At 42.8% G+C, this 13,183-nt stretch overlaps 1 protein-coding gene across 1 annotated transcript in view; it reads left to right on the plus strand.

Annotated features, from left to right (window-relative positions):
• Positions 1-849: 849 nt before the first annotated feature.
• si:dkey-26i13.8 (kinesin-like protein KIF19) overlaps positions 850-13,183 on the plus strand; it is a 207,935-nt gene continuing 195,601 nt past the window's right edge. Inside the window, exon 1 of the mRNA XM_043711105.1 lies at positions 850-1,297. Within this exon, the coding sequence (XP_043567040.1) occupies positions 1,253-1,297 (45 nt within the window). The 5' untranslated portion in view covers positions 850-1,252. The remainder of the gene's footprint in view (positions 1,298-13,183) is intronic.

Below are 13,183 nucleotides of genomic sequence, written 5' to 3' on the forward strand. Positions count from 1 at the left end.
AGGACATTATCTGTGTCACTGACTGTATATGTATGTTTACCAATAAAAACGTTTTCTGCTATAACAGCGCTGTTGTTCTTTTGGTTAGGAGGCAACTTTTAACGTCAGCCCTGGCCCTGGAGTCTATCAGTATTAGCATTGTTTCATTCTTAAATGCTCAGTTTAACTGCGATCAGAAACCTAACATTGAGATCTGGATGTATCCTAACAGCAAATATAGAATGGGAAAACGGTCTCAGATGAATGCTGAAGTCTTAAAGTGCCAGCCCATATGCCAAAAGTACCAGGAAGATGATTCATTGGTTTATAACATTTAATTGGTCTTTGAGTGTTTGAATAATTTAGAAGCTGGATATTAATGAGGGAAAAAACGAAGCTGCTGCATGAGCTCCTGTGGTATCCTTTTCAGTGGTAAAAGTAGTCTCCGTAGTCTCTCGGGTTGCTTTCACTCTAGAAGAGGACGTGTGGTCACCGCGACCTCTGGTAAGGGATCAGGAAGAGACGACTTCATATTAACCCAGGTCGGTGTAGAATTAAACCCCTGTTGGCATCAGTTTGTATTGCAAACCTCCCCCGCCCCCAATAAATTGGATTTACAACACGCAGCCTATGGACAACCCTACAGCTTCTCTTGCACCCGTTCCTTAATATTCTTAAATGCAGCTGTTCGGTGCGACAGGAAATTCCACATTTTGACTACACGCTGGGTAAAGAAAATTGCTAGCTCACCGTCCAAGCAATTTTGTCCCAAACAACTTTGCCCTTTTGTTTCTCCTCTACCTGTCAGCAGCTATTGGGGGTCTGGGTGCAGACATGCTGCTGGGTAGTCCGTTTGCTTTCACTGCGCTCTCCCGCATCTTCATAAATGCTCTGCCTTGCTTATGCTCAGTAGTCACCTGTATTCTCTAACTTGTGGCTCCTCCTTCCGTACAAACATTGACTGTTACCTCTGTTTCCTGGGTAGCTATTGCTAAGGCTCCGGCTGTTACTGAAGAACTGACTCCCTCACAAGTTTTAGCTTATTTGTTTTTTCTGAAGGTTTTTTTTTGCAGCAGCTGCCTGTTTCATTGGTCTGCGTCGCCGTGTATTTTCGAGACATGTAGGGATTTCTGCTAACGCAAACTAACGTCGAACGGGACACAGCGTTTCAGACTTCACAGCCAACAGGGGATCGTCCTAGAATTGCAGTCTTGGGGGACGAAGGAATGGAAGAGGCCAGCTGGAAATCTTGGACAACAGTATCTCCAGAGTCATGAAGGAGTTGGAAGGAGATTCGAGGATTTGTCACCAGCTCACGGTGGGTTCAGAAACAGTTCGTGGTGCTGATTAAAGTGGCATCTCAGCGTTATTGCTAAAATATCTCCTCCAGGGCCCTCTTGTGGCTCAGTGGTAGAGACACTACCAGGGACGTTCGTTTTCGAGTCCCACTTGCTCTAAAGGTGTATAATAATATCTTTGAAGAGGTTAAATAGAAAAATAGGTTAAAAAAATCACAACATCCCCACCTCGCCAAAGTCAGAAAAAGCACCCTTCATTGAAAGTTTCTTGAAGAAGGGCTTATGCCCGAAACGTCGATTCTCCTGTTCCTTGGATGCTGCCTGACCTGCTGCGCTTTTCCAGCAACACATTTTCAGCTCATCATTGAAAGATGGGCGAATGTAAGGACTGCAGATGCTGGAGATCAGAATCAAGATTATTGTGGGTGCTGGAAAAGTACAGTAGGTGAGGCAGCATCGGAGGAGCAGGAAAATCGACGTTTCGGGCAGGAGCCCTTCATCAGGAGCTTGATTGAAGGTTCCTGCTCGAAACGTCGATTTTCCTGCGCCCCCGATGCTGCCTGGACCTGCTGTGCTTTTCCAGCACCACTCTAATAATTGAAAATGTCCTGAAACTTCATGGAGGTACCTGGGTCCAACTTGTTGATCCATACCTGCCAAACCAAATAAGCCTGAAGCAGAGCTTGAGGCTGGAGTCAGAGCTAGGGTTAACCTGAGGAGTTTGGCGACAAGAAGGGAATCGGAGGCTAACAGGATAAGTACAGAGATCGTGTAGTGCAGGGTGAAACATGATCCCTGAATGTTGGGACCATGGCAATGACACGCCAACAAACCCTGACATAAATAATCAAGTATAAGCAGTTGCCCTGGAGTTTTGGTTAATTTTGCTTTGCAATACTCTTTCTCACATGAGACTCACTTGGTCTTGCCATTGATCACATGGATTGGATTCATGTCAACAGTGCATACTAGGAAGGTTGCATGTTGGGAAAATAAAACCAACTGCTGAGAAAATAGTTGAGCTCAGCTTGAATACAGAGGTGTGGTTTGCTGCTCAGTCCCTGGGCAACGAGGGCCGAAGGGCCTGTACTGCGATATAATGTTCTAAAAAATGGTCTAACTCTTAGGTATTAGTTCTCAACTGTTTTGAACTGTGGATTACTTAAACAAGCAGCTTCTTTCAGTCTAACCAGCTGCAGCATCCATACTTGCAAGAATATAATTAGTTCACTGCTTTTTCCTTACTAAAGGTAAAATAGATTACATTTCCAATGGAGAGAGATGCCTATGGTTCTTTGTGGACAATGGCTAATTCCTTATATTCAACATTTTTTAAATTAAACATTATTAGTAAATTCTTACATCATGCAGAATCAAAGGTTCATTTTTGCTTTGTAAAGACAGCACATTTATTCAAAACATTCTAATGTGTTATAAACTCATCATAACCATCTTCTGAGAAACAAATGCTTACTGTTGATTCTGTGATTAATCTGGGTGTAACGTTATTCTAGCTAATAACTACAAGCAGAGACTCTTACAAGAGTAATAATTGAATGGTGGAAGCCCTTACAAGAATAATAGTTGGGTAGGCAGAGACCCTCACATGAGTAATAGTTGGCTAGGCAGACACTCTTACAAGAGTAACAGATGGATAGGCAGAGACTCTCAAATGAATAAAAGCACAGGAAATTGGGATAAGCACGCCTTTAGTAGTACTTCTGACTCAATGGGCCAATAGGCCTTTTTTGACCTTAATGAATCTATGATAGTTTGGAAAGGTAGTGTTGCAGGGTACTCGTTGCACCTGCTTGAGACTATGTTTAAGAGGAGAGAGAATCGGTGAGGAAAACTGATACAAATGAATGGATTGTACTTGGAAAGAATTGCTGTAATGGCCTGAATAGTTCCACTTTTTGTTTTATAAGCTTTCAGAGTCAAGCAAATCATAGGAGTGAGAAATCTGATTTATGTCTTTGTCTTTCAGTTGTTACATATTTTGGTGCTCACAACAGCCACCAGGATAGATTCCTAAAAGGGAACGAGAATAAGGCACTAAGACACTCGTTCCCAATTTACAGTGCCTGCGGTCTCCTTGGCTGATGTCTTGTAACTCAGGACAAACCAGGAAACAAGATCAAATTTTCCAAGTATGTGACATTTGGCATTGTGTCACTCAGCATTTTAACTTTGTCCTTCAGGAACCTTGCTTTTGTTTATTTTGATTGGTATTTGTCTGCAAGTTGAACACATTTTTGACAAATTTGAATTTAATCAAAGTAACTGGTGTAGGTATATTGAGTGTAGTTGTGTTGACTTCTATTTCTCAGAAAAAACTTCTACCAGCCCATTGCCCACGTTGTCAAAAGGTGTGGTGCTGGAAAAGCACAGCCAGTCAGGCAGCACTCTATCTTTCCACAGATGATATCCAACATGCCAAGTATTTCCACTATTTTTTTTATTATATAGATGCTTGTTGCTGTGCATTATCTCACAAACCATGCAGTAATTTCTTGTTATGGAGGGTACTGCAATATTTCTTTGTGAAACTCTGAAGATCAAACTTGATAGTACTAATTATGCAGGGCCACACCACCTACTTCACTACAAGTGTTAATCTTCTTAGGCAGTTGCTTGTGACTGAAATTGACTTTTTTTCCACTCCAGAGTTGTGCATTCGGACATAACTGAACAGTTTAACATTGGATCCATGCACACAATCTGCCTCAGGTGGGACAGATGGTGTTTGCAGAGTTTAGGATGGGTGTAGTACTCAGATGTTCATACATTTGTTTCACTGTTTACACTTGGCCTTCACCTGGGCCTGTCAAAGACACTGGCACTTCCACAAATACTTCTCCAGTTTGGACTGATGTGATCTAGTGATACCTACAAGTCAGTACGAATCATACATTTTTTCAGGGAGCCTTTAAAGAGGACTATGATGTATTTCCTGTACCCTCCTCATAATTTCTTGCTATGATTTATATCAGGTATATGAACAATGTGACTCATGCAACACAGCTGACTGGCAGTAAACTGTGCCCAAGACTGGGCATGTTGGTTTGGGAGAGACACTGATACTGGAGCACCAATCCTGCCAGTCGATATTATGGAGGCATTGCTGGTGAAATTTCTCAAGGGGTGTGAGGTGTCTGCTGTACATTGTCCATGGCTCTAGTGCATGCAGGATGGACATAACTCTGCCCTGAAGACCATATGTGGTTTGAGCTCTTTGTCATCAAACATTGTAAACCTAAAATGGTCAACGGTTGTGCTGGCACACAAGTGTGATGTTGAATTTCATCGACAATGTCTGCCCTCCCCATGAGGAGGCTTCAAAGGAATGGGAATAGATTGACATTGTCAAGATCTGCAGCAAGCCACTGGACAGGAGTTGGGAACATGCAATGGGAGCAGATTATCAGAGGGTCCTCATCTTCTAGATATGATGTAGAGGAGCCAGTGTTGGACTGGGATGGACAAAGTTAAAAATCACACAACACCAGGTTATAGTCCATTATTTGGAAGCCCTAGCTTTCGGAGTGCTGCTCCTGGCCTGCAACCTGGTGTTGTGTAATCTTCTGGATATTTAGCCTAAGGTGCATTCTCTTGTTGTGAAAACTAGACAATAGTTTGGATATTTAACTAATGGTCACACATTTAACACTGTTTTATGAATAACTTTCAGTGAACTTTCTAAACCCACAGTATTTATATATTTCCTCTACTTGGGGAAATGGCATTTATTAAAAGGATGTTTTTTTCCTCAGCAAAAGATTTGTTGTTGAATTTAAAGTTCACATTATATGCTTTTTGAAAAAGTGTGCATTTTTAATTTGTAATCTTAAAACAAGGATTCGGGCTAGATTACATTAAGTAACAAGTCTGAAGTAAGTTACTTAATGTAATCTACACCCTCCTTCTACACCCTCATCCAAGTCATTTATGAAAATGACAAACAGCAGTGACCCCAAAACAGCTCCTTGCAGTACACCACTAGTAACTGAACTCCAGGATTAACATTTCCCATCAACCACCACCCTGTCTTCTTTCAGCTAGCCAATTTCTGATTCAAACCATTAAATCACCCTCAGTTCCATGCCTCCGTATTTTGTACAATACCTTATCAAATCCATCCTGAAATCCATATATACCACAACTGCTTTACCCTCATCCGTCTGTTTGGTCACCTTCTCAAAGAACTGTGATGCATGACCTATCCTTCACAAATCCATGTTGACTATCCATAATCAAATTATTCCTTTCTAGATGATTATAAAACCTGCCTCTTAGAACCTTTTCCAACACTTTCTCCACAACCGAAGTAAGGCTCACTGGTCTATAATCAAAAGAGTTGTCTCTACTCCCCTTCTTGAACAAGGGGACATTTGCTATCCTCCAGTCTTCTGGCACTATTCCTATAGAAACCAATGGCATAAAGATCAAAGCCAAAGCCTTAGCAATCTCCTGCTTGGCTTCCCAGAGAATCTTAGGATAAATCCCATCCGGCCCAGGGGACTTTTTTTATATATATACACACACACACACACACTCTCCAAACACCACCTCCATGTGGACCTCAAACCCATCCGGTCTATTAGCCTGTATCTCAGTATTCTGCTGGACAACATCATCTTTTTTCAGATGAGAGTATTGGACTTTTTCTGCAGTATCAATCTCATTATTTTTAACGTTGCTTTGTTTATTTGATTCATTGTTTATTTCAAGCTGACAATATTTTGATAGTGACATGGAACATGAAGGAGTGATGTTAACTGAGGGAGGATGTGAATTAAGTTTCCAGACCATTGATTTGTTAAAATCCAGATGCACTGCATAGGAAAGACACTGAAAGGAGATGACGGCCCTCCTTTCCATGAGGTGGAATGGATGAAGAATGAAAATTAAAGAGCTTTTTCCCAGGATCATGTAAAAAGCTTCCAGCAGATGGCTCTGTGTAGCTTCAGCAAAACAATATTTGTCAGCTTTCCTCCTAAAAGTGGAAGCCAGCTAGAACTAGTGGCAAAGAATCATCAGAGAGCAAGATTGTTGCTGCTAGATGCACATATATATGAATAACAGACACTGGGACTGAATGTATCACTTAATATAATGACCGTCCTTAACAAGAAGCAAGCGCATGCTTTCCACAAGCCTGAAAACTTGCTACACCATACATCATTGGATCTTTTGCTCGTAACAAACTCTGGCTAACTGATTCTACATCAGGAACAAATATATTTATTTGAAATTAAAATGTCTTATTTGTACAATTTAAAGAGATTTTCTCTGCATACTTGCTATCTGTGCCTTATCCCGCCTGCTGTGCTCCTATTGTCAAGTTGTTAGACTGATTTTGACTGTCAGGGTGCTGGTGAGGCCACACCTGGGGTTCCCTTACTTGAGAAAGGATATACTAGCACTAGAGGGAATGCAGAGAAGGTTCGCTAGGTTGATTCTATAGTTGAGAGGGTTGGTTTATGAGGAGAAACTGAGTGGACTTGGCTTATTTACATTGGAATTTATAAGAATGACAGAGGGTGTTATAGAAACATATAAAATTATGAAGGGAATAGAGAAGATAGAAGTAGAAAGGATGTTTCCACTGGCTGGTGAAACTAGGACAAGAGGGCATAGCCTCAAAATTAGGGGGAGCAGATTTAGAACTGAATTTAAATGTTGTGAAGCAGTGGAATTTCATGTGCAGTGAAGTAGTTGAGGCTTCCTCATTGAATGTTTTTAAAGCTAAGATAATTTTTTGAACAGTAAAGGGTGACATGTTGGCTCAGTGATTAGTACTGCTGCCTCACAATGTCAGGGACCCAGGTTCGATTCCAGCCTCAGGCAACTGTGTGTGGAGTTTGCACGTTCTCCCATGTTTGCATGGGTTTCCTCCGGGTGCTCCAGTTTCCTCCCACAGTCCAAAGATGTGCAGGTCAGGTGAGTTTGCCAAGCTGAATTGCCCGTAGTGTTCAGGAATGTGTAAGTTAGGTGCATTAGTCAGGGTAGAGTAATAGGAGAGGGGGAATGGGTCTGGGTGGGTTATTCTTCAGAGGCTTGGTGTGGACTTGTTGGGCCAAATGGCCTGTTCCTACACTGAAGGGATTCTATGATTCTATGAATTAAGGGTTATGGTGAGAGGGTGGGTAAGTGGAGCTGAGTCCACGTAAAGGTCAGCCATGATCTTATTAAATGGCAGAGCAGGCTCCAAGTGATGGCCTGTTCTTGTTTCTGATGTTCGTATGTAACCCTATCTATGCATCTCATAACTTTATAGACATTCTTAAATCTACCCTCAGCTTTGGCCACTCTACAGAAAACAACCAGAGTTTTTCTAGCCTCTCTTCATTGCTCATACCCTTTAATCCAGTCAGCATCCTGGTAAACCTCTTCTGCACCCTCTCCACAGCCGTCTCTTCCTTCCTGTAATGTGGTGACGAGAGTTGAATGCAATATTCTAACCTTTTCCACTTCAGCAACCACTTTCCTATTTTTTTTAAAACATCTATTCTCACATTGCCTAGGTTGCTTCAACATTCTTTGTTTTTTACTTTTCTGCAAAACAAGACATACTGTTGAAATTTGTTTCTTGCATTCATCAGGACAGTAACAAAAAATGCCAGATTTCAAAGGGAGCAACAATGAGTAAAGTAGGTTGACTGGATACAAGTCAACCCTGATTGATTAAGGTGCTGCCATGGAGAATGCACAATTGAATTATTTACCCCACACTTTGTTTACACAATGCCAGGTCATGTTCCTTTTTGCTGAGAGACAGCTTGCCAATTTCATAGAACATAGAACACAGAACATTACAGTGCAGTACAGGCCCTTCGGCCCTCGATGTTGCACCGACCTGTGAAACCAATCTGAAGCCCATCTAACCTACACTATTCCATTTTCATCCATATGTTTATTCAATGACCATTTAAATGCCCTTAAAGTTGGAGAGTCTACTACTGTTGCAGGAAATGTTTTCCACGTCTCTACCACTCTCCGAGTAAAGAAACTGCCCTGACATCTGTCATATATCTATCACCCAGCAATTTAAAGCTATGTCCCCTCATGCTTGCCTTCACAATTCAAGGAAGAAGGCTCTCACTGTCCACCCTATCTAACCCTCTGGTTATCTTATATGTCTCAATTAAGTCACCTGTCGAAAGTGTAGTGCTGGAAAAGCACAGCAAGTTCATTTCTGATTAACGGCTTATGCCCAAAACATCGATTCCCCTGCTCCTCGGATGCTGCCTGACCTGCTGTGCTTTGCTGGCACTATACTCTCGACTGATATCCAGCATCTGCAATCCTCACTTCCCTCAAGTCACCTCTCACCCTTCCTCTCTCTAATGAAAACAGCAAGTCCCTCAGCCTTTTCTCATAACACCTTTCCTCCATGCCAGGCAACATCTGAGTAAATCTCCTCTGAACCCTTTCCAATGCTTCCACACCCTTCCAAAAAAATGTGGTGACCAGAACTGTACACAATACTCCAAGTGCAGCCACACCAGAGTTTTGTACAGCTGCAAGATGACCTCATGGCTCTGCAACTCAACCCAATAAAAGCTAACACACCATATGCCTCCTTAACAACCCTATCAACCTGGTTGGCAACTTTCAGGGATCTCTGCACAGCGACACCAAGAGCTCTCTGCTAATCTACACTCCCAAGAATCTTACCATTAGCCCAGTACTCTTTACTCCTGTTACTCCTTCCAAAGTGAATCACCTCACAATTGCCATCTCTCAGCCCAGCTCTACAGCTTATCTATGTCCCTCTGTAACCTGCAACATCCTTCTGCACTATCCACAACTCCACTGACCTTAGTGTCATCTGCCAATTTACTAACCCATCCTTCTACACCCTCATCCAAGTCATTTATGAAAATGACAAACAGCAGTGACCCCAAAACAGCTCCTTGCAGTACACCACTAGTAACTGAACTCCAGGATTAACATTTCCCATCAACCACCACCCTGTCTTCTTTCAGCTAGCCAATTTCTGATCCAAACCATTAAATCACCCTCAGTTCCATGCCTCCGTATTTTGTACAATACCCTACAATACCTTATCAAATGCCTTCCTGAAATCCATATATACCACAACCGCTTTACCCTCATCCATCAGTTTGGTCACCTTCTCAAAGAACTCTAAGGTTTGTGATGCATGACCTATCCTTCACAAATCCATGTTGACTATCCATAATCAAATTATTCCTTTCTAGATGATTATAAAACCTGCCTCTTAGAACCTTTTCCAACACTTTCTCCACTACCAAAGTAAGGCTCACTGGTCTATAATCAAAAGAGTTGTCTCTACTCCCCTTCTTGAACAAGGGGACAACATTTGCTATCCTCCAGTCTTCTGGCACTATTCCTATAGAAACCGATGGCATAAAGATCAAAGCCAAAGCCTTAGCAATCTCCTGCTTGGTTTCCCAGAGAATCTTAGGATAAATCCCATCCGGCCCAGGGGACTTTTTATATATATAACACACACACACACACACTCTCCAAACACCATCTCCATGTGGACCTCAAACCCATCCGGTCTATTCGCCTGTATCTCAGTATTCTGCTGGACAACATCATCTTTTTCCAGTGTGAATACTGAATATTCATTTGGCACTACACCAAGCTCCTCAAACTCTGTCCTTTATTGGCCCTAATCTTTCTCTAGTCATTCATTTATTCCTGATATACCAACAGAAAGCCTTAGGGTTTTCCTTGATCTTATCGCCAACGACTTCTCACGTCCCTTCCTGGCTCTTCTTAAACTCTCTTTTAGGTCTTTCCTGGCTAACTTGTAACTCTAAAGCATCCTAACTGAGCCTTCGCATCTCATTCTAACATAAGCCTTCTTCTTCCTCTTCACAATCGATTCAACTTCTTTAGTAAACTACAGGTCCCTTGCTTGACCACTTTCTCACTGCCGGGCAGGCAAATACGTATCAAGAATATGCAGTAGCTGTTCCTTGAATAAGCTGCATACTTCAATTGTGCCCATCCCCTGAAGTTACCTTCCCTATCCTATGCATCCTAAACCTTTACTAATTGCAACACAATTGCCTTTCCCCCATCTGTAACTCTTTCCTGCAGTATATAACTATCCATTTCCATCGCTAAAGTAAACATAATCAAAATTGTGGTCACTATCAAAGTGTTCACCAACTCCAAATCTAATACCTGGCCTGGTTCATTTCACAGTACCAAAACCAATGTGGCCTATCTACATACTGTGTCAGGAACCCCTCTTGCACACATTGGACAAAAATTGACCCATCTAAAGTACTCCATTATAGTATTTCCAGTCAATATTTGGAAAGTTAAAGTCCCCCATAACAACTATCCTGTTACTCCCGCTCCTATCCAGAATCATCTTTGCTACCCTTTCCACTACATCTCTGGAACTATTCGGAGGCCTACAGTAAACTCGCAACAGGCTGACCCCTCCATTCCTGTTTCTAACCTCAGCCCATACTACCTCAGTAGATGAGTTCTCAAACGTCCTTTCTTCCACCATAAAACTGTCCTTGACTAACAATGCCACACCTACCCCTCTTACTACCTTCCCTGATCTGACTGAAACATCTAAACCCTGGAACCTGCAACAACCATTCCTGTCCCTGCTGGATCTATGTCTCCAAAAGAGCCACAACATTGAAGTCCCAGACTACCAACCCATGCTGCAAGTTCACCCACCTTATTCCGGATGCTTCTGGCATTGAAGTAGACACATTTAAAACCACCTTCCTGCTTGCCAGTGTATTCTTGTGACCTTGAAACCATATTTCTGACCTCACTACTCTCAAACTCTGGACACAAACTACAATTCAGCTTCCCATTCCCCTGCTGAATTAGTTTAAACCCTCTCCAAGAGCATCAGCAAATCTCCCTCCCCAGGATATAGGTACCCCTCTGGTTCAGGTGTAGACCATCCTGTATTTAGAGATCCAATCTACCCTGTTTGCCTCATATTTAAACGTAACCCAGGCCAATCAGTTTTTCAGGTCTTGGGGAAATGCAGTGATTAAAGGGAGATGACGACTGCTTGATTCAGGGATCATTACCTTGATTTTTACAACCTCCCCATCTCTAATGCCAGTTTCCTCCGCTGCCAACCTTCAGCATCTGTATCCAATACAGATTCAAGGAGGCAGTGGCAAAGCCATGTTTGAGCCCAGCACAAGACCCTGCAGCATTGGCAATGGCTGCACCAAAGCAAACCCATGGCAGCAGTGGATTAAAATTTGAGCTAGTGCAGTACCACGGGATATCAGTGGCATCTGCATGATGAGGACCAGCCAGGACTTAGTAGTGAGCAAGTTGGTGGAGGAGAGATGGTAGCAGGAGATAGCGCAGCACAGTGGCTCAGTGGGTAGCACTGCTGCCTCACAGCACCAGGGACCCAGGTTCAACCCCTGCCTCAGATGAGGGTCTGTGTTGAGTTTGTGCATTATCCCCATGTTTGCGTGGGTTTGCTCTGGTTTTCTCCCACAGTCCAAAGATGTGCAGGTCAGATGAATTGGCCATGTAAATTGCCCTTAGTGTCATGTGCATTAGTCAGTGGCAAATATAGGGTGGGGGAATGGGTCTGGGTGGGTTACTCATTGATGTGGACTTCTTGGACCAAAGGGCTTGTTTCTTTACTGTAGAAATGCACATGATCTTGGGAAGCACTTTACAACTGATCCAGAATCTCAGGCGATTGCTCTCAGGCACAGCAGCAGCAAGGGGAATTTAAATTCAATGAATTAGACTGGAATTAAAAGCCAATGCAATAGCAACCCTGTAACTGCTACCAATTGTTTTAAAAATCAAATCTTATTCACTGAACTACAGTCAGGAAGAAAATCTGTTGGCCCCACCTGCTCTGGCTACATGAGACTCCAGACCCACAACGAGGTGGTTAACTCTTAATGGCCTTCTGAAATGGGCTAGCAAGCCATTTTGATGTGTCAAGCAGCTAGAGGAAAACAAATAAAGAATGAAACTGGACATACCATTTGCCAATGCCCTCAGCATTGAAAAGGAGGACAAAAACAGCCCTGGAGACTCTTCAATATGAAAGACAGGATGCTTGTGCCAAAGTTGGGAGATCTGTCTCATGCACTATTCTAACAACATCTGACATGGTCATACTCATGGAATTTTACCTTACTGCCAACACCACCATCACACTCCCAGGTAAGTCCTGTCCCACCAGCAGGGCAGACCCAGCAGAAATGGAAACAGTCATATAAACTTGGGAGGGAGTTGCCCTTGGAATTGTCAACATTGATTCTACAGTCCAGGAAGTCTGATGGCATCTGGTCAAACATGGGCAAGGAACTCTCCTGCTGACTCTCCTGTTGCTACCATTTTGTTAGAAATAACAGCAAAATGGACTGTAATTTAAAATGGTAAACAAATTGCAGCATGCTACTGTACAGAGTGACCATGTGCATGAATCACAAATAGTTGGTTTGCAGGTGAAACATGTGACTAAGAAGGCAAATAGAATATGGTCATTCAGTGCCAATGGGATGGAGTTAAAAATTAGGGAAGTTATGCTGCATAGGGCACTGGTGTGGTCATACCTGATGTGGTCATACCTGGTGTACGGTGTACAGTTGTGGTTTCCTTGAGGATAGCACACAGCGCCAGGGAGCAGTGTTCAATTCCAGTTTTGGGTGACTGTCTGTGTGAGAATTTGCATATTCTCCTCATGCTTGTGCAAGTTTCCTCTGGATGCCCTGGTTTCCTCCCACAGTTCAAAAATGTGCAGATGAGGTGGATTGGCTATGCTAAATTGCCCCATAGTGTACAGGGATGTGCAAGCTACATGGTTTAGCCATGGGAAATGCAGGGTAGTAGTATGGAGGGGAAGGGCTGCTCTTTTAATGAGTGGTGTGGACTCATTGGAC

The sequence above is a fragment of the Chiloscyllium plagiosum genome, chromosome 21 (genome assembly GCF_004010195.1).
Source record: "Chiloscyllium plagiosum isolate BGI_BamShark_2017 chromosome 21, ASM401019v2, whole genome shotgun sequence".
NCBI classification, from domain to species: domain Eukaryota; kingdom Metazoa; phylum Chordata; class Chondrichthyes; order Orectolobiformes; family Hemiscylliidae; genus Chiloscyllium; species Chiloscyllium plagiosum.